The sequence below is a fragment of the Oncorhynchus tshawytscha genome, linkage group LG20, assembly GCF_018296145.1.
Source record: "Oncorhynchus tshawytscha isolate Ot180627B linkage group LG20, Otsh_v2.0, whole genome shotgun sequence".
NCBI lineage: Eukaryota > Metazoa > Chordata > Actinopteri > Salmoniformes > Salmonidae > Oncorhynchus > Oncorhynchus tshawytscha.
In genome coordinates, this window is record NC_056448.1 from 19050765 (window position 1) to 19073555 (window position 22791).

A 22791-nucleotide genomic window follows, 5' to 3' on the forward strand; every position below is an offset into this window, starting at 1 on the left:
TGGATCAGAAAACCAGTCAGTATCTGGTGTGACCACCATTTGCCTCATGCAGCACGACACATCACCTTCTCATAGAGTTGATTAGGCTGTTGATTGTGGCCTGTGGAATGTTGTCCCACTCCTCTTCAATGGCTGTGTGAAGTTGCAGGATATTGGCGGGAACTGGAACTTGATGTTGTACACGTCGATCCAGAGTATCCAAAACATGCTCAATGGGTCTGGTGAGTATGCAGGCCATGGAAGAACTGGGACATTTTCAGCTTCCAGGAATTGTACAGTGTACAGATCCTTGCGACATGGGGCCGTGCATCATTATGCTGAAATGTGAGGTGATGGCAGCGGATGAATGGCACAACAATGGGCCTCAGGATCTCATCACAGTATCTCTGTGCATTCAAATTGCCATCGATGAAATGCAATTGTGTTTGTTGTCTGTAGCTTATGCTTGCCTATACCATAACCACACCACCACCATGGGGCACTCTACTCACAATGTTGACATTAGCAAACCGTTCGCCCACACAATGCCATACACGCTGTCTGCCATCTGCCCTGTACAGTTGAAACCGGGATTCATCTGTGAAGAGCACACTTCTCCAGCATGCCAGTGGCCATCGTATGTGAGCATCTGCACACTGAAGTCTGTTACGACGCGAACTGCAGTCAGGTCAAAGGTGAGGACGACAAGCACGCAGATGAGCTTCACTGAGATGGTTTCTGACAGTTTGTGCAGAAATTATTCGGTTGCTCAAACCTACAGTTTCATCAGCTGTCTGGGTGGCTGGGATCTCAGACGATCCCGCAGGTGAAGAAGCCGGATGTGGAGGTCCTAGGCTGGCTTGGATACACGTGGTGTGCGATTGTGAGGCCGGTTGGACGTAATGCCAAATTCTCTAAAATTACTTTGGTAGAGAAATTAACATTCAATTCTCTGGCAACAGCTCAGGTGGACATTCCTGCAGTCAGCATGCCAATTGCACCCTCTCTCAAAACTTGAGACATCTGTGGCATTGTGTTGTGTGACAAAACTACACATTTTAGAGTGGCCTTTTATTGTCTCCAGCACAAGGTGCACCTGTGTAATGATCATGCTGTTAAATCAGCTTTTTGATATGCCATACCTGTCAGGTGGATGGATTATGTAAGCAAAGGAGAAATGCTCACTAACAGGGATGTAAACAATCTTTTATTTCAGCTCATGAAACATGGGACCAACACTTTACATGTTGCGTTTATATTTTTGTTCAGTGTATACTACTTCTAAAGTGTTACTGCACATTTCATTTATATTTCTATAACATGTTTCCTATCCTAATGACGCTACTCACAAACTGTAAAAAGCCAACCAATTGCTTAATCAGCGTTATTCTGTGAGTTTGTTTACTCAACAAACTCTGCTCGAAGTGAGCTGAATTTGAACAAGCTTGTTGAGTAATATTGTTGAGTAAAATTACAAATTCATTCTGAAAACCACACCCATCCGTATCATATTTCCCAGCATGCTCTATTACAGGTTGATTTTCAGAAGTGTTTATTTCAATACTTGTGTTTTTGCATGTATATTCATTAGTTGATTAATCTTATGCTACACAAACAAAAATAATCATCATTTCCCGAAACTAATCCCGCACAGTTAACAGTCAAGACATCATTTTAAAAAATCCAGCAACACAATGACCATGACAGGATCATTCGGAGCATCAGATAATGCTATGCTAATTTGCAGTGGTATAAGGGGACTGTGTAGCAGAGACTGTGGCCGACTCAGATTCCAGGCTTTTCCACTGCCCTGCACTGGCAGTCCACCAAGCTCTCTGGCACAGATTGAACATACAGAGTACATACAGGGCAGGACTCCAGAGAGAGGGTTACTGGTGCTAACTCCTGCTGAGGTCTGACTTCTCACAGAGGTTTGATTTAGGTTAAGCATTCGCTCTTCAGAGAAATGCGTTTGTTACAATGTCATAATAATATCATGACTGTGAGGGTCCAACTGCAAAAATAACTTCTACATATAAAGGCTTTATACACTGTATCATACTTGAAGTCTTCATAAGAATGACATAGAGGCTTCACAAATCATCTATAAGGTTATATCATACTTTACAAAGTGTATGACGGGTGACATAACAGCTCCCTATGTCGGGTGCATTGCCTAATGTGACATAACCCACTATATCAATTCCCCCCAGGGCTCAAAACTGCGACCAAAACACTCGCATTTGCGACCCTTTGGCAGTGCGACACTAATTTGTTAATGATCGCGAGGGTGTCAGTAAACAAAAATGTAGCTGGTCACGTTATTTTTTTGTTCACAATTACTTTTTTTTATTAACACGATTTAACAGTAATATGCAATTGACCAAAAATAAACCATATGAAAGTATCTCTGCCTGCCCCTATTTCACTGTCGGACTACTGTGCGCATGGAGAAGAGAGATGCATCCTAATAAGCACAAGCTTATGACTGTTGCTCAAAATGCAATTGCGGGAAAAATACAGTTTTCACAGAAAGTTACAGCTTTCTGTGAGTATATCAATTATTTTGCACCTGTATTGACAAATACATATTGAGTTCTTGGCATCACTTTACGACCAGAGTCGGCTATGGATATGGTTTTGTTCCACCTGCAGAGCGGAGCGCGCCATTTGCGGTGAATAGTCCTACATCAAGTAGCCTATATAGGCCTAGGCTTGGAAAGGTTTTGTAGGATATTGCATTTAATGAAAGATTAATCAATTACCCTACATGGCTATCTCGCAACATGATCATATTTAGAGTTAGCAATCTAGTGTTTTGAGTTCTCACTTCCTCAGGTGGTGAATAATATAGCCTAGTGCCCTAGGTCAAAATGCAAAGATATAAAGAGTAAGCATACACAACTCCAATGCATTTACAAACGGCCAGTGAGAAAAATAGTTACCTTTGAACCCTGTGTAAATCTATCCAAATCAATGTAAGAACAAAAGGGCATGCTAATTTAAAAGATGACTATAGTCATTATTTGCCTAGTTCTGTATAGAATGCAGGTACATTATGGGACCCAGGTCAGGCCATTATCGTTGCGCAGTGGCAAATAATTGGTGCGAGCAAATCATGTACTGGGGCTATCAACTGAACAAGGTAGTCTAGAGCCCTGTTAAGATGCAATTGCTGATATTACATGTGAGATTACACATGACATTATGTGCCCTATAAACTTGGTGCTTACCTCGTGCTCTGGCCTGGAGCAGGGCAGGTGTAACAATCATGTGAGGCCTACAGTGTGCTTTATGCTAAACTAAGGCTATAACAGCTAACAGTAAACTGGACAAGTAAAATAAAGGCCTAGACCAGAGATCCCCAATTACATTCAGCCGTGGGCCGATACTCCTTGAGCGAATGGTCGGGGGCCGATTACTCCTTGAGCGAATGGTCGGGGGCCGGAACATAGTTCGAAATCATTTGTACACTAAAAAATGACTGCAAGAATCCCAAACAGATAATGGTTTTTGACAAAAACAGAATCATTTCAAACCTTGATTACATTGGGATACGATCACATATGCCTCTCTATTTATGCGTGGGAATACTTGGGAACAGATTGGGACATCCCTACCCTAACCCTAACCATAACCCTTACTTAACCTTAACCCTTACCGTAACCATTTTAAATGTCAACTTCAATGGGGGTAAGGACATCCCATGGATTCCAGATAGCAAGGACCATACAGCCATTGGCCTAGACATGTCACGACTGAGAGCGCAAGAGCAAAGAATCAGTGGCAATAGCGAGCAGTAGTTTCCCCATGCTAGTAACGTTAGATAGCTTGTGCTCTAGCAGTTGTTAGATATTACCTGAAAGGTGGACGTTGTTGCTCATTTGTTAGCGTCACCCTTTTTTAGATACATTTTCAAACTTAGTTAAATGATCATCATCTGGTGAGTGGCACTGTTTTTATATTGCAGCTCACTTGGTAACAAACCATCTCTTTGAAAATAATGACAGTGAAACATTGTTGCATTTAAACTTTAGCTCACCAGTTAGTGTGAGGAACGTGATAAAATATGTTTGCAATGGGAAGTAATAGCTGGTTTGTTCATTTCGTTTTCAAAATGAAATTGTTATCTTTATGTATTGTTATGATTGCATGGGACTACTGGAGTGAATGGGCTGCTTATTCTTTAACATTATTTGATGCTGTGTGTGACTGCTGTCGCCTGTCTGTCAGCCGTGTCTATGTGTTTGACCAAAACTGGCTCTTCTTCAGCGCCATGGAGTGGACAGGTATTATGATCGCTGTCCTTTCAGCCCCATGAACCTGACACCTTTGATGTGTCACTTGTTGTCGCTATTGATGACAGTGTGACTGTGGTGTTAGGCTACCATAGGTTGTTTAAAAAGTGTGGTTTTTGTTTTGCTGGTCGCATTATTTTATGCTGTTTGTCAAATGTTTTGTCGGTGCCAGTTCTGTCTCTGTGTGATTCATTCGTAATGTATTCAAAAAGCATTGCTCTTCCTTCATTAGGAATAGGGTGGTCCATCTACAGTAGATAAAATGTTGGGCGCATTAACTGATGTTATGTTTTCTGTTCTTTTCTAGATTTCTTTGTTTGACACAACATATTGGAAAATGTTTGGTCCCTCTGAAGGGGGTCCTATAGTCATTGTTCCCCACTGGCGTATACTATATAAAGCATTTATAAGTTGTACTTCATTTTAAGGGGGACTAAGATACTGTGCAGAGTGAATAACATGGTAATTGAGATATCTTAGCATGCAATTGAGCCATCAGAAAAATACAAGGTAAATTCAAATGCTGTCAAGACCACACAACCTCAAGACCCATTTAGTGATCGCTGGAGAGACGACTCCCATTGTCTTGTGTTCTGCCTTAGAACAAATGAATTTACATTTCACCTCAAGGTCTATGGACAGATAGGCTACACAAAAGTAATACCATTGACAGTGTGCTTCTGTATAGCCAAGTCTTATAGGTACTGTAGGGAACACTTAATTTCGAAGGTCTGTATACGTTTTATACACATTACTATAGTTTGTTCAAAACCTATGTCAATTAATTTACTATTATGATGACAAGTCCTCATAATAAATTATTAATATGTAGTGTATTGTATGTATTCACAAATGCTAATGATACCGTACATGAACAATGACTCTACAAACTATTTACTAATGGTTTTATAAGTGGAAACCTTTAGGAAAAGTGCAAATAGATTCTACTGACTTCTTTTCAGCCACACCAAGACAAATCTACTCTTGAGTTTTAGTATACATTGTAAAGGGAAACTGGACTCGTGATGCTCTCGAAATGTCATCCGAATTCCATAATCATCCCACCCCTCAGTACTTCTCTTCATTTGCTGTAATGTCTATGTGCTGTCATTCATAGTGAAACACTTGGAACAGTAAAAGGCACACATGCTCTCTGCCGCTCTCTCATTCTCCTCCTCTAACACAGACGCACACACACGCACACACAAACTGGCGTGACATCCATGCCATGTGATCTTGCCAGGCGTTATGCCAAAGGCCAACCATGTCACTTACCAGAAACCTCACACAGAGAGAAAGAGAGAGAGAGAGAGAGTAAGAGAGAGAGTGTGTGTAAGAGTGAAAGAGAGAGAGGGAGAGAAAGGGAGGGAGAGAGAGAAAATGGCTTTTAGTTTTGCAAGAGCTACTTGTCAAACCTCTCCACATGGAACACTGAAAAAGCATATGAAGCATGATGACAATTCTCTGTTATCGTCAATGTTCTTGAGGCAGTAGGTTCCAAGTAAAAAGGAGCACATTAGTTAGTCCTTATGTTAAATTAATATGGAGAGCATGTTTACTGCCCATTGTCTCAGTTCTTGGAAGACTTCCTCTAAAGGACAGAATGAGCCAAAGTAATCAAATCAGTTACCTTTCAAGAATCTTAATAGCTCTCTCGCTCTCCCTCGCTTTCAGTGAATGTGTAGGTTAATAGTTTGTATGTGTGTGTGCATGAGTTTATGTATACTGTTTTAGTAGGTGAACAGTTAACAAAACACACTTATCTTCTCCACTTTTTTTTTTAAACCTTCCTGGTACAAGGAGTTACACTGCTCGAGCTTCCTGAGGAAAACTGACGAAAGAAATATATAAATATTAAGCACATCTTCCTAATATTGAGATGTACACCCTTTGGCCTTCATAACAGCTTCAATTGGTCGGGGCATGGACTCTACAGGGTGTTGAAAGCGTTCCACAGGTATGCTGGCCCGTGCTGACTCCAATGCTTCTCACAGTTGTGTCAAGTTGGCTGGATCTCCTTCGGGTGGTGGACCATTGTTGTTACACACGGGAAATTGTTGAGCGTGAAAAACCTAGCAGTGTTGCAGTTCTTGACACAAATTGGTGCGCCTGGCACCTACTACCACACCCCGTTCAAAGGCACCTAAATCTTTAGTCTTGCCCATTCACCATCTGAATGGGACACAATCCATGTGTCAGCTGTCTCATGGCTTAAAAATCCTTCTTTAATCTGTCTCCTCCCCTTCATCTACACTGATTGAAGTGGATTTAACATGTGACATCAATAAGGGATCACTGCTTTCACCTGGATTCACCTGGTCAGGCTATGTCATAGAAGGACAACGTGTTCTTAATGTTTTATACACTCTTCTGTTTACCACCCCTACCATGTCACAACGCAACTGATTGGCTAATTAAGAAGGAAAGAAATTCCACAAATGTACTTTTTACAAGTCACACCTGTTATTTGAAATTCATTCCAGGTGACTACCTCGAGAAGCTGGTTGAGAGAATGCTAAGAGTGTGCAAAGCTTATTTTTACTATTTTCTATACTATAGAATAATAGTGAGGACATAAAAACTATGAAATATGACAGCTTTACACATTCTTGGCATTCTCTCAACCAGCTTCATGAGGTAGTCACCTGGAATGCATTTCACTTAACAGGTGTGCCTTGTTAAAAGTTCATTTGTGGAATTTCTTTCCTTCTTAATGTGTTTGAGTCAATCAGTTGCATTGTGACAAGGTAGGGGTGATAAACAGAAGATAGCCCTATTTGGTAAAAGACCAAGTCCATATTATGGCAAGAACAGCTGAAATAAGCAAAGAGAAACGACAGTCCATCGTTACTTTAAGACATGAAGGTTAGTCAATCTGGAAAGTTTAAACAAATGCAGTAACAAAAACCATCAAGCACTACGATGAAACTGGCTCTCATGAGGATGGCCAAAGGAAAGAAATACCCAGAGTTACCTCTGCTGCAGTGGATAAGTTCTTTAGAGTTAACTGCATCTCAGAAATTGCATCCCAAATAAATGATTAACAGAGTTCAAGTAACAGACACATCTCAACATCAACTATTCAGAGGAGATTGTGTGAATCAGGCCTTCATGGTTGAATTGCTGCAAAGAAACCACTACTAAAGGACACCAATAAGAAGAAAATACTTACTTCTTGGGGAAAGAAACACGAGCAATTGATATTAGACCTGTGGAAATCTTTCCTTTGGTCTGATGAGCCCAAATTTTGACCGCCGTGTCTTTGTGAGATGCAGAGTAGGTGAATGGATGATCTCTGCATGTCTGGTTCCCACCGTGAAGCATGGAGGAGGTGTGATGGTGCTTTGCTGTTGACACTGTCTGTGATTTATTTAGAATTCAAGGCACACTTAAACAGCATGGCCACCATAGTATTCTGCAGCGATACACCATCCCATCTGGTTTGCGCTTAGTTGGACCATCATTTGTTTTTCAACAAGACAATGACCCAAAACACACCTCCAGGCTGTGTAAGGGCTATTTGACCAACAAGGAGAGTGATGGAGTGCTGCATCAGGTGACCTGGCCTCCACAATCAGCTGACCTCAACCCAATTGAGATGGTTTGGGATGAGTTGGACAGCAGAGTGAAGGAAAAGCAGCCAACAAGTGCTCAGCATATGTGGGAACTCCTTCAAGAATGTTGGAAAAGCATTCCAGGTGAAGCTGGTTGAGAGAATGCCAAGTGTGCAAAGCTGTCATCAAGGCAAAGGGTGGCCACTTTGAAGACTTTTTAAAAACACTTATGTGGTTTCTACATGATTCCATATGTGTTATGTCATAGTTTTGATGTCTTCACTATTATTCTACAATGTAGAAAATAGTAAAAAATAAAGAAAAACCTTGAATGAGTGGGTGTGTCCAAACTTTTGACTGGTGCTGTATATATCTGACAAACAATCCACTGTTGACCAAACAAGAACCAATGCCATGCTACACCATCTACAGTTTAATTTAATCTTCCATCCAATATGCCAACATTAGTTCATATAATGCAACATACAACTTCGCTAGTTAGGCTCTATTGATAGGACAACCCACACTGTAGCTAAGGCCAGACACAATCTGAGAAGGCAGAATTTCCTTAAGCCCTCAGAAATGATTGGAAATGAACAATTTAATCAACATATCAAACACTGCTACTACAAATGCACTGTAATGGTAACAGAATAACTACAAATGAATTGACTAGATATTCTCAGAATTCTTGAAAGATGGTGAAAGACATCTCTACAGATTGTGTCTCACCATACCAGATAAACATCTATCAAACTTTATTTTCAGTCCATTTCAGACAATAATCCCAAGACACATATTATATGGGGAAAAAGTGGGGAAAATGGAAAGAAAAAAGTTTAGAAAACATACCAATAACTAAACACACACGTCAAACAGAATCAGGCAGCACAGTATGACAGAACCCACTTCACATCTAAATGACAGGAACTGTGTACTGGACTCAGTTGACGACATGATGGGATCTGTGACAACACTGCTGGCCCAGAGCAACCATACATACATACAGTAAAGATGATGAGGAAATAATGTTTGTCTGCCCTGTATCACCGACCATGCACACTGCCATCCCATTGCCTCATTATCATCTCTAGATGGCCTCACAGAAAGAACCCAGATGGGTAGGGCCTTTTTACACAGAGCATTTGTAGTGTGGTCCCTCCCTCCCTCTCGTCAAGTGCACTAGTTAAACCAAGGAGCCAAAGAGACAGAAATCAAGGCGTTATTTTTCAGCTAGCACTGTAAACAAAGAATTAGAATCTCATCTCAAATATTGGTTGTCAAATGAATAACATTTACCCCCAAATACTATAAGTGAAATATTTTCTCGCACTCCAAGCACCAAGTACAGTAGCAACAGTAGTACAAAAATATGTACTGGTAAAGCAACATAGTGGGTGGGTCCTACAATGCTGGACAATAAACACAGAGGTGGAAGGTGACAGTAAACCTAAACATTTCCTTTACAGTTGATCGCCCCGATGTTAAAGAGTCCATACTGTTCAGCCAAGCGTCTGATGAAGGGTAAAGCCAGTTGAGCGAACCCTACAACCTCTCTCTCTCTCTCTCTTTCCCTACCCTTTCTCCCCATGTACGTGTCTCTAACTGTGTGTGTGTCTCTCTCTCTCTCTCTCTCTCTCTCTCTTCTCACCGCCCCCCTTTGCCCCCCGTGGAATGTTTCGTAGTGTGGAGCCTATGGAGGAAGGGCATCCCAGGACACAGCATACAAAAATACAGCTGTTGGGCGCCATCACAGTGTTTGGCAGCCGTCCAACTCAAAGATGGGCGACGTAAAGGCCTCGGGTTGAGAAAAAAAAGAACACTCTTTCCATGTATGTCGTTGTTAAACATTAAAGATAAGAACTTGGCAGTACACCACGTGGCCCTCACTGACTTCCCAGCAATAAAGCAAAGAACTATGAAAGAGGTGTCATCGTGTGGAGTCTATAGACAGGCAGGCACGTACAGACCTACACACAAACATACACTGAGCCTTTAGGTTTAGATTGAGATCATAAGCAGAGTGTTGGGAGTCTCTCTGTCTGTATATCCTTCTCTTGTTTGGTATGACAGCTGAGATGGATTTCACAGTGCTGAGAGCTGTGTGTGAAAGGCAAACCTGTAGGCTTGGAGTGCTGGATGTCAGCCATGTTAGTTAAAGCTACACACACACACACAAGAAGCAAATGAGGCCAACCTCTAACCTGACACCGCCCATTCCACCTCATATTGATGAAAACATCTTGGAAAGATAAAATAGAGGGGCCATCTTGCAATGTACTGGTCTATGAATAATGAATCATCTCTAAACAAGAAACACTAAACAACAGAAAGTGTGTGTGTGTGTGTGCCTGCGTGCGTGCGTGTGTGTGTGTGTGTGTGAGAGAGAGAGAGACAAAAATAGAGAAAGACAGCAGAGAGAGAGAGAGAGAAAGCGAGAGTAAGAGGGAGAGCAGGAAATGAAGAAATTGCCACGAGCTACATGCAAGGCCCAAACAATACAGTAGGCATTGTGTGTAGTCACATGTCAGGGGTTTCATGGGATGCAGACAGTAACGCAGAAGTCAGACCCCAGGTCATAGAGAAGCACTGATCCAGTATGGTACTGTCAGAGTAAATGGTTGTAAATCAGGGACTCTGTCAAAATTCTGCAATTTTTAGCCAACAAACAGCAAGGATGTAGCCTATTGATTCCATCGAATCAATAATGGACTATATAAACTGTACTATGCATTTATTCACAAACAACATCATTTATAAGTATCCTATGGAGACACGTGAATAAGGCAGGCACATTCAAACGAGTACAGACCCATAATACAGTATCAGATAGAATTACAAGAAAACATCTTGGATACATTTATAAGCACTTCTCTAAACTGAAACCTTTATAGTCTACTCCTAATGCTTTGACAGGTATAGATTGATTTTCTGTACACTATGACTTAACATGTTAAGTTAGCACTGAGGACATAAAAGTACTAATATAAGATGGTTGAAGCCTATATTAATAGCACACAATATGCCGGTCTGATTGCAGTGAGTTACTGTAGCCTCTCTCATTTGGATACCATAACTTTAAGATCCACAGGCTACATGGTATGCAACATATGTGTGGGTCTATGGTTAGGCGGCTACATGTGTTGTATAATGCCTATAGCCTACAGGGGTGCGTTTTTGGTTGAACTTGATAATGACGCAATGACCGATATCATTCCACTTTCGCCACTCATCCTGTTTGAAACATTGCAGGATATCTTGTTGACTAATAAAAAGTGTTACATTTCATACAGTTAATTGGCAAAGTATCATAACATTTCAAAACATCTGCACAAATTCCTGTAGTCTACTTGAGGGTTATATTTTTCGGAAATTCAGTTGCATTAAATCAACATCATGGTTCTAACAAAACCTCAAAATCTACGAAATTGTTATTCTACAAAACTATTAAAGTGAAATATCTGTTTAGCCTATGTCAATGTCGCTATGTCATCCGATAATTGATGTAGGCTATCAAGCGATGGATATGAAAGATGGGTAGATTAACTCTACATTACGAGGAAATAAAACATGGCAAAAACATATGCGTTAAATAAACACTATAGGCGTGTATATCAAACCAAGATGAAGGCGAATGTTTACCCGGTATGTCGGTCCTCCATAAAAGGGTAGTCAGTAGTCGGCACTCCGCACAGCGTTATTTCTTCAGATGTAAAGTTTGCAGGGTCCGTGGCCGTCTGTAGCACAGGCAGGCCCCGAGTGCACCTCGATCGCTAGCTCCAAGGACTGTATCGCTCGCTCTCCTATCTTGAACGATCGCCCCCCATCTCTCTCCTTCTTTGCGTGCCTCTAGTCCTTGTGCAGGGTGTGAATTCCGATCACATGGACGCTATATGAATTGTGCGCAGACTGACATTATTATACATCTGATATACTTTCATCAAGACAGCCTAGGCGTCTAGAGGCTACTGTATAGTCTTTCAGATGTTACTGTACTTTATTGTAAATACAATAAACAGTTGCCATAAAGGGCATGTGGTAGGCGTACTCACCTTTTAGTTGACACCTTTACACGAACTCGATACACTCTAATGAGTCTTAAATGCGTATTTCCAAACCAAATTGTATTCATATGACAGAATTCAGGACAAAGGAAGCAGCTATACTTGACCAAGTGAATTGTTTTACTCTATGAAGGGTGCGCTCTGGAGTGCATTTACATGCACGGTTAACTCACGTGGCCTATGCGACGGCTGTTGCATGACGTGCATGTGTGTAGTTTATAACTTTGGGGACCGACTGCGGGCTACATAACATAACATGACCTCAAGTCAACTGTCCCCTAACTACTGTATCCGTTTTACTGTAGTGAATCCACATACCACCCCCTAATGTCGGAAAGCAAAATTGATTTACATTCACTGACATGCCTCAGTCTATCCATGACTACAGTATATACTGTATTTCCATAAAAGCTGATATATTTCATGTTTGTAAGCCATGCCCTTAAGCCTTAACTAACTGTGCTTTTCGAAACCCAAAGCAGTTGATCTTAACTATGTCTGATTGATAATTAAAATGAGGCAGAAAATAGTCCCACAAATCATTAAACATATTTGAATGTGTGCATATCAACACTGGGGTGCAGTGCATACAGTGCCCACTGGTTATATAAAGTCATTGGTAATGGTTCAAATCACACTGTCATTATTACTGTATACCTTTTAGAATGTATCCTAATGTACAGTATATCCTTATACAAGTCAATATTGTAAAATAACTATTACAACACAATAGGGAAATGTGTATGTACACAGTACCGGTCAAAAGTTTGGACACACCAACTCATTCAAGGGTTTTTCTTTATTTTTTACTATTTTCTACATTGTAGAATAATAGCGAATACATCAATACTATGAAATAACACTTATTGAATCAAAGTGGCCACCCTTTAACAAGAGTATGCAAAGCTGTCATGAATGTATCCTCTGCAGCAAAAGGTAACTCTGGGTATTCCTTTTCTGTGGTGGTCCTCACGAGAGCCAGTTTCATCATAGCGCTTGATGGTTTTTGCGACTGCACTTGAAGAAACTTCAAAAGTTCTTGAAATTTTCCGGATTGACTGACCTTCATGGCTTAAAGTAATGATGGACTGTATTTTCTCTTTGCTTATTTGAGCTTTTCCTGACATAAAATGGGCTTCGTCTTTGACCAAATAGGGCTATCTTCTGTATACCAACCCTATCTCGTCACAACACAACTGATTGGCTCAAATGCATTATGAAGGAAAGCAATTCCACAAATGAACTTAACAAGGCACACCTGTTAATTGAAATGCATTCCGGGTGACTACCTCATGAAAGCTGGTTGAGAAAAGCTAAGAGTGTGCAAAGCTGTCGTCAAGGCAAAAGGTTGCTACTTTGAAGAATCTCAAATATAAAATAGACTTAGATTTGTTTTAACACTTTTTTTTATTCCATATGTGTCATTTCATAGTTTTGATGTCTTCACTATTATTCTACAATGTAGAAAATTGTAAAAATAAAGAAAAACCCCTGAAAGAGTTGGTGTGGAGCTGGGTTCATCCAAAATCTTGGGCATGTCCCAAATCATTCAAATGGTTTTCTTAACTCCTTTCCTTAATATTGAGCGCTGATCTGAAACAGACTGACTAGAGCAAGCAGTATGGTGGAAACTCAGCTCTCTTACTGTTTAAGTACTGAAACAGATGCTGTGACTATAACTAGTGCTCCATTTGTAACCAAGTGGGAAGTGGGAATTTACCACACACTACTGGAGAAATATCCACTTGAATGGCCTCTAACTGATAATTACTAGTGTGAAACTCGTCCATCATCCTGAGCTCCCACATGCTGACCTCTGACGTCACTTACCTCGGAAATGACCTGGATAACAGAATTTTCTGCAGTTAAATGCAACAAAAACATTGCTTTTTATAAATGATCTGTTAATATGGTTTTTGAACACTATAATTTGTTTACAAGCATGATGATAACTGCACTTTTAGTTTATGGTTTACACAGTTTGTTGGCCATTAGGCAAATAGGCGTTTCTGAACAAGTTCAAAGCATGTGAATGCATCCAACTGGTATTTACGACTTCACAACTGGTTGATTCACACCTCCCACTTGGTTACGAATGCAGCATTGGGCAAGGACCTTCTCCTGGACAGGCCCTAGGGTTGCAGGAAAGGGAACAAGGAAAGGAGAAATTAAGCAGGATCTTGGTACTTAAAATGAACAATGAGACACAGTTATAATCACTGATAGATAAATGTTATGAATAGGTTTTCATTCAATAATTTCAGCCTGTCCTTATCAGATCAGTCCTAGTGTAGGAAAGAAGATGAGGAAAGGAGGCTATATAAGGCCATTGGGACACAGCCATGGCCATTGTTATGGTTGGCAGAGACCGAAGGTGTCTGGCTGTGATTGGCTACTGTGTTCTCAGGGAGGCAGAACAGAGCGTTGTCTCTGTGAGAACAATTCTGGGACCATGTGAGGAACTATATTTTGATATTATGAGCGCTTCACCCAAAGCCACGCACAATAACTAACTTGCATTGTTACAGACTCGATGACACAGCCCCAGCAACAGGCCATGTCCATGGCAGATATTATTGGTATTAATAAGACAATATGTACACAGGCTTATCCATATATTTTACAGCACGATACATTAGCTTTTTTTTCTCAACAGAAGATGTATAAAATAATAATGTTAGCTACAAATATAATTTCTGTCACCTGGGGAGTCAATTTAAACACCCATACTGAATATATCCTTTATTTTTAGAATTAAACATTGTCACTTGTTTTCCTCCAGTCATACAAGACAGCATGTTTTTTTCCTTCTAGAGTGTTGAGGGGCATACTATCCCTCATACGCCAAACTAAAGTAAGATTTATTATTACAGAAGTCTTAGTGATATGGTATATATGCACCCACATTTTGCAGGCAAATAGCACCAAGGCGTGTCACTCAGGGATTCTTGAAAGGCAGGACAGTCCTTGCCGGCAGGGAAACTTAATTTTTTTATACAGTGGGGCCAAAAAGTATTTAGTCGGCCACCAATTGTGCAAGTTCTCCCACTTAAAAAGATGAGAGAGGCCTGTAATTTTCATCATAGGTACACTTCAGCTATGACAGACAAAACGAGAAAAAAAATCCAGAAAAATCACATTGTAGGATTTTTAATGAATTTATTAGCAAAATATGGTGGAAAATAAGTATTTGGTTAAGAACAAAAGTTTATCTCAATACTTTGTTATATACCCTTTGTTGGCAATGACAAAGGTCAAACATTTTCTGTAAGTCTTCACAAGGTTTTCACACATTGTTGCTGGTATTTTGGCCCATTCCTCCATGCAGATCTCCTCTAGAGCAGTGAGGTTTTGTGGCTGTTGCTGGGCAACACGGACGTTCAACTCCCTCCAAAGATTTTCTATGGGGTTGAGATCTGGAGACTGGCTAGGCCACTCCAGGACCTTGAAATGCTTCTTACGAAGCCACTCCTTTGTTGCCAGGGCAGTGTGTTTGGGATCATTGTCATGCTGAAAGACCCAGCCACATTTCATCTTCAATGCCCTTGCTGATGGAAGGAGGTTTTCACTCAAAATCTCACAATACATGGCCCCATTCATTCTTTCCTTTACACGGATCAGTCGTCCTGGTCCCTTTGCAGAAAAACAGCCCCAAAGCATGATGTTTCCATCCCCACGCTTCACAGTAGGTATGGTGTTCTTTGGATGCAACCCAGCATTCTTTGTCCTCCAAACACGAAAAGTTCTATTTTGTTTCATCTGACCATATGACATTCTCCCAATCTTCTTCTGGATCATCCAAATGCTCTCTAGCAAACTTCAGACGGGCCTAGACATGTACTGGCATAAGCAGGGGGACACGTCTGGCACTGCAGGATTTGTGTCCCTGGCGGTGTAGTGTGTTACTGATGGTAGGCTTTGTTACTCTGGTCCCAGCTCTCTGCAGGTCATTCACTAGGTCCCCCTGTGTGGTTCTGGGATTTTTGCTCACCATTCTTGTGATCATTTTGACCCCACGGGGTGAGATCTTGCGTGGAGCCCCAGATCGAGGGAGATTATCAGTGGTCTTGTATGTCTTCCATTTCCTAATAATTGCTCCCACAGTTGATTTCTTCAAACCAAGCTGCTTACCTATTGCAGATTCAGTTTTCCCAGCCTGGTGCAGGTCTACAATTTGGTTTCTGGTGTCCTTTGACAGCTCTTTGGTCTTGGCCATAGTGGAGTTTGGAGTGTGACTGTTTGAGGTTGTGGACAGGTGTCTTTTATACTGATAACAAGTTCAAACAGGTGCCATTAATACAGGTAAGGAGTAGAGGACAGAGGAGCCTCTTAAAGAAGAAGTTACAGGTCTGTGAGAGCCAGAAATCTTGCTTGTTTGTAGGTGACCAAATACTTATTTTCCACCATAATTTGCAAATAAATTCATTAAAAATCCTTTTTTCTTTTTCATTTTGTCTGTCATAGATGAAGTGTACCTATGATGAAAATTACAGGCCTCTCTCATCTTTTTAAGTGGGAGAACTTGCACAATTGGTGGCTGACTAAATACTTTTTTTGCCCCACTGTAGTTTTATACTTTATTAAAGGGGAATTTAAAATAATATATTTTCAATATTACACATTTCCATATCGGCTCTGTAACTTGAAATTACATTGTTCTGAGCAAAGGATCCCAAATTGAAACTCTCTCTCAAAAAAACTGCCAATAGTTAATGTAAACTGAAAAATGACCTTATGTAGTTTCTTGCCATAGCCCCTTGAGTTTAAAGAGTATTTCTCTCAAAAACTGTAATTCCTAAAAAAATGTGTCCGGTGATGTTGTGAACTCCGTCACCTGTTTAAAATCCTAAATGAATCAGGAATGGGCATGGTCAGCTCCACCATTCATGTCCCCATTATACATGTATGTAATGCAACAAGGCCACACATGGTCTGTCATTTAAAAATAACTTTTGATAGATTTAAACAAAACATTGAAATCACCACAGTGACAAGTTCACAACCATAGACTCCATCTGCATGATAGGATATTAATTTTGGAACAAATATATATTTTTTATTTGATTTAACTAGGCAAGTCAGTTAAGAACAAATTCTGCTTTACAATGACGGCCTACACCGGCCAAACTTGAACGACACTGGGCCAATTGTGCCCGCCCAACATGATCCCAATCAAGTCCGGTTGTGATACAGCCTGGATACGTTAGAATAAATTAGATTTTAGAGTCATACAGCAACTCCGGAAGAACACATTTGCTACTTTGTATAGCACTTTAATGAAGATGAAAAAATAGTTTTTTTGTCAACTCCGTAAAACATCAACTCTGTCAGATTTTTGTCTAACATCAACTCCGTCAGAGTGCTGAAACATCTGATAGAATGGTTATATTTCTATTGGGGGTTTTCAAATAAAACAGTTTTGTACATTTGACAAATGTTTCTATTGAAGCAAAAATGTCTGTTTTGAGTATTTGTTGTCAACTCCGTCAGTGGCTTGTCAACTCCATCAATGATGGCCAGCCCTATTAAAATCGATATGTGTTAAAATTCAGAAAAAAATATTTTAAATCACTGTTCTGCAACACATGCTTCAACTATTGACACATTTGCTGTGCTAGACCGAAGGGATAATGTTTGCTTAATAAACGTCGTTTTATGTTTTAAAACAGGAAAAACATGCCAAAATGCTAACGAAATTAGTCCGGAAGCATTATATAGCGCTATAAAACAAAACAAAAAGAAGTTTGGAGATTAGATTATTCAAATATGTAATTATAGCAGTGTTAGAATTAAACAAGCAAGGCCTTTAAACACTTGTTGGACAATACATGTAAAAATGAAATGCCTTTTATGGTGTCTGACAGAGTTTACATAAATCCAGTTAGTTGCATTTTTAAAAATAAATATACAGAATTAGGTTGTTCCTTTACATGGTTTGATAGCTAATAATAATATACACTACGTGACCAAAAGCATGTGGATACCTGCTCAATGAAAATCTCATTCCAAAATCATGGGCATTCATATGGAGTGGTTTTCCCTTTGCTGCTATAACAGCCTCCACTCTTCAGGGAAGGCTTTCCACTAGATGTTGGAACATTGCTGTGGCGACTTGCTTTCAGTCAGACACAAGAGCATTATGAGGCCTGGCACTGATGTTCGGCGATTGGGCATGGCTAGCAGTCGGCATTCCAATTCATCCCAAAGGTATTTTATAGGGTTGAGGTCAGGGCTCTGTGCAGGCCAGTCAAGTTCTTTCACACCAATCTCGACAAACCATTTCTGTATGAACCTCGCTTTGTGCACGGGGGCATTGTCATGCTGAACCAGGAAAGGACCTTCCCCAAACTGTTGCCACAAAGTTGGAAGCACAGAATAGTCTAGAATGTTATTGTATGCTGTAGTGTTAAGATTTCCCTTCACTGGAACTAAGGGGCCTAGCCCAAACCATGAAAAACAGCCCCAGGACATCCCTCCTCCTCCAACAAACTTTACAGTTGGCACTATTGGAGCAGGTAGCGTTCTCCTGGCATCCGACAAATCCAGATTCGTCCGTTGGACTACCAGATGGTGAAGCGGGATTCATCACTCCAGAGAACGCATTTCCACTGCTCCAGAGTCCAATGGCGGTGAGCTTTACACCATTCCAGCCGACGCTTGTCATTGCACATGGTGGTCTTAGGCTTGTGTGTGGCTGCTCGGCAATGGAAACTCATTTCACGAAGCTCCCAACTAACAGTTTTTGTGCTGAAGTTGCTTCCAGATGCAGTTTGGAACTCGGTAGCGAGTGTTACAATTGAGTATAGATGATTTTTACGTGCTTCAGCGCTCCCGTTCTGTGAGCTTGTGTGGCCTACCATTTCGTGGCTAAGTCCTAGACGTTTCCACTTCACAATAACAGCACTTACAGTTGACCGGGGCAGCTCTAGCACGGCAACATTTTTACGAATTGACTTGTTGGAAATGTGGCATCCTATGATGGTGCCACGTTGAAAGTAACTGAGCTCTTCAGTAAGGCCACTCTACTGCCAATGTTTGTGTATGGAGATTGCATGGCTGTGTGCTTGATTTTATACAACTGTCAGCAAAGGGTGATCCTGAAATAGCCAAATCCACTAATTTGAAGGGCTGTCCACATACTTTTCTGTGTGTGTTTGTGAAAAAAAGTATGATTGTCTGGTCTTTCATGAATCCCTGCACTATATAATCTGTCCACCTTTTATTCCTGGTCATCCTCACGCCTTCATCACAACTGCTGCTGTGTGTAGTGTTTTGGTACAAAATGGCTGCCGTGCATCACTCAGGTGGATGTCTGACATTGGCATAAAACAGTGATCCATGGTCTGTTGTAACCAGACGCTACATGTCCACAAACACCAAGAAGCACCAGCCCAGGCCTCCCACCAGGAACATTGTGACCTGCATACTGTAGATGAACAGGTTGTTGAGCACCCCAAAGTCAAAGCGCCGGTGTCCTAGCAACAGCAGGATCACGGACAGCTTGTACTGCAGCCGCAGGAAAAGGCGCGCGCTCACGTACTGCAGGCAGAAGAGAGCAGACAGCGACACCCAGAGGAGGGAGGTCAGAAGGCTGCAGCCAAAGTAGAGCAGGAAGCGCAGGAAGCCGTACATGCAGCGCGAGCGCAGGTACAGGTCAAAGTTGTTGTACTTGGTGCGCACGAGCTGGGTGGTGCGCGCCGGCCCGCAGGCCGAGTGCATGCAGGTGGTGTGGGGGCCATGGAAGCTGCGCACTCGCCGAGGGATAGGGATCACAGGCATGAGTGGGTGAATTGAGGTCTAGGTTTCTGCGGGGAGTCCCGGCAACAGGCTTCCTCCTCTGCTTCAGGGGTGGTGAAGGTTAGCATCATTGGCTGGCTTTTAGTGCTTAGCACAGGACCACAGGCATGGAATGTAGGTCTCTGATTAGGCCTGTTTGGTGTATGTTGCTACGTGCATCCAAAAGGCAACAGGGCTCTGTAAAGAGGGAACAACATATTTACAAATACACATGGACAAGGAGCTCTCCATCTCTCTCTCTCTCTCACACACACACACACACACACACACACACACACACACACACACACACACACACACACACACACACACACACACACCTATTATGGATGTAACCTAGACTTGGTCACTAGGCCTAATGTGCTCAAATTGTACACACCGTTCGTTTAGAAAATGGACATTGAGTTTTCTTGAAAGATGTCGTGAACACTGAATTCTCAGCAATCGATTTGATGCTGCATGACTTTCTCAAACGTCTTCCTATTCACCACAATGGTGGTGGTGCGCTCTGAAACGACTGATGCAAGTCAACATGTTATAACTCGTTGCACAAAGATATATACACAAAGTAACAAACTGAGTAGTTGCAGCAATTCCCTCGGATACCACGTTCCTTTGATGTAAATGGCTATACTTGCTAATGTAACTCAACAGCGGCGGTAGGGTGTTGCTCTGACAACCGGTGAATACGTCCTGTCGTAAAATATTTGTCATTCTTCTCCAGACAAAATCTGAAATTTAAAGGAGAAGAGCTCTAATTATTTGGGATTTTACTGTAGCCAATAGAGTACCACGGTATGATTCATAATACCCAGCAGTCAAATAGGGAAATGGTCCCAATCGTTTTTCCATAGGGAATTTAAGAAACACTTAACATATGGTCTGTGTTTCGTGTAGGCGTACCCTGGTGTGACCTTTTGATAACCGTGTAAATCTCTCTAGGACAAGGTGACTTTTATCAATATATTTACCTGCAAAAAATGAAATGTTAATTAGCTGCTAATGGGGCTATCATAAAGAACTGCAAATACCATGTGATCTGGACAAGACTGCCAAATCGAGGCAATGGTATGTATCTCTGGATTAACTATCTAATGTTAGCTAAATGTATTAATGAATAACTTGGGGAAACTTCATTAAATTGACAAATTAGTTAGCAACAGCTAGCTAAATTTCCATAAATGTTTAATGCTTTTCGACCTGTCCCCAAATTAATATAGTTGGTTCAGAGTTTGTTTTGATATTTCAATCTACATGTCCTGATCGCGTCTGGTCTGGGTGGACAAAATCAACATGCATGTGATGGCTCACGTGGTCGCACGCACGCACGCAAGTGGTCTGGTCAGCTTGCACGTCTACACGAAACACAGCACTTATTTTAAATGTTTCTAAAATCCGCTATGGGGAAAAAGTTGCGGTGTAAAAACGGTTGGAACCATTTCTCTGTTTGACCGCTATGTTGTATGGGTATTATGACACCTGCGCTGTGGGTCTCTATTAAATTTTGAATTGGTTTCTTACCTGTATTTGCAACGAATTATACAACACCAAACAACTGTAAATTATGAATAGGAAAACAAAACATTGTGATGAATAAACATGTTATTGTGAGAAATGGACACGCCAGGCTACCTCCTCAAAGTTACATTTGTTTTAAACTTGACAGGCTAAGAATTTTCATGAATGTGTGAAAACTAAACAAATCAAGCCAAACTGTAATAGTATTTGAAATTAGTATTTGAGAGAGATTGGAGGTAAAATACATGGCCACCTCATGTGATAGCCTCACAGACAAAGATTACCCCCAATCTGTCATTGGAATAGTGGGAGAGCGAACTGATAGTGTCACTCAAACATAAAAGGCCTAAACTCTAGGTTTGGTCATAGCCAGCCCATTGCAGTCATTCCTAAAACATGTAGGCCTAGTAAGTGTGTTTTGAAACCTTAAAATGTATCAAATTGATATCTAAATATGTTTCATAGATGATAGCCTACATCAAGGCTGTCAAACACATTCCATGTAGGGCCTAGTGTATGCTGGTTTTTCCTTTCAATTAAGACCTAGACCACCAGGTGAGGAGAGTTTCTTACTAATTAGTGACCTTAATTCATCAATCAAGTAGAATGGAGGAGCTAAAGACTGCAGACACTTGGCCCTCCATGGAATGAATTTGACACATATGGCCTACTTTAAAGTTGATCTAAAAAATAACTTATGGCTTACGATCAGTAACCATAAATTCTTCATAGCCATAAGATCCTCAAAGACAATACAGTATTTCAATGCACTGAGACACATTTAGGAAGCATTGCAGCTTCTGATGTCACTAGGTCCTGGAGGGGGGCACGTGTCACCCCGGTAAACTTGCTCTAACCTCTCTATAACTTTTCCAGCAGATCAAGCAACCTTCATTGGGCAGATTTACGAGGTGGTCGAATGATTACATCCTGGCCATTTGTCAACCGGCCAGACGGCCAGGGGAGAGACAAGGCAGCCGCAGATAAATCATAAACAGAAGCGTTTTTAAAGAGTTTATTACAGTCGTTAATGGTGCGCCGGATCACTTTGTGCAGGATTTAAAGGTATATTATGCAAAATCAAAAACACTAACCTTATAATACTTGATCAAACATGCATAAAGCTGTCGCCGAGGCTGAATAAATTCTCCCAATTAACTTGCTTCCAGATTGTGATTGCTTTTACTAATTAAATCAACAGTGTAATAATTTGAGTGTGGCTGATCTGATGTCTGATTTGGGAAAACAGAGATAAGGACTTCTGCTGAGACCTCTGGTGAGGATGATTAAAAACAGGAGGGCATCTATTCCATCCATAACAAAATGGTTTATTTCTCTACATGTCCCATTGTCGCCCAACTGAGCTGCTTTGTAGGGAGGTATCTACTAATCTTATTAGGTTATCACCTCATTGTCACGTGGTCACATCACAACCAACCTTCTCACAGCTTATTTGCAACGTTGTGACAATGTCATGCAGCCTATTAGTAACAAAACCATGTCAACTGTACAAATGAGGAGAAGTGCCATGAAAGATTGTAAGAAAGATAACTAGAGCCTCAGATTTGTAGGCTAGGCCTA

The 22791-nt window shown here is 41.1% G+C and overlaps 2 protein-coding genes across 2 annotated transcripts in view; both read right to left on the reverse strand.

Moving 5' to 3' along the window:
- Positions 1-12659, reverse strand: part of LOC112219334 (nucleus accumbens-associated protein 2) — a 36087-nt gene extending 23428 nt beyond the window's left edge. The window contains exons 1-2 of the mRNA XM_024380484.2: positions 11884-12659; positions 11474-11720 (exon numbers count right to left, since the gene is read on the reverse strand). The gene's annotated coding sequence lies outside the window, so the exon portion shown is untranslated. The remainder of the gene's footprint in view (positions 1-11473; positions 11721-11883) is intronic.
- Positions 12660-18938: 6279 nt separating this feature from the next.
- LOC112219838 (transmembrane protein 250) lies at positions 18939-20415 on the reverse strand. The gene is made up of 2 exons (XM_024381339.2): positions 20072-20415; positions 18939-19869 (listed from the first exon to the last, which is right to left on the reverse strand). The coding sequence occupies exon 2, from the start codon at positions 19672-19674 to the stop codon at positions 19255-19257; it is 420 nt and encodes a 139-aa protein (XP_024237107.1). The 5' UTR covers positions 19675-19869; positions 20072-20415; the 3' UTR covers positions 18939-19254.
- Positions 20416-22791: the final 2376 nt, after the last annotated feature.

What these genes read in the sequence shown, in the direction of transcription:
- LOC112219838 (XM_024381339.2), bottom strand. Translation starts at nt 19,674, where the DNA reads ATGCCTGTGATCCCTATCCCTCGGCGAGTGCGCAGCTTCCATGGCCCC.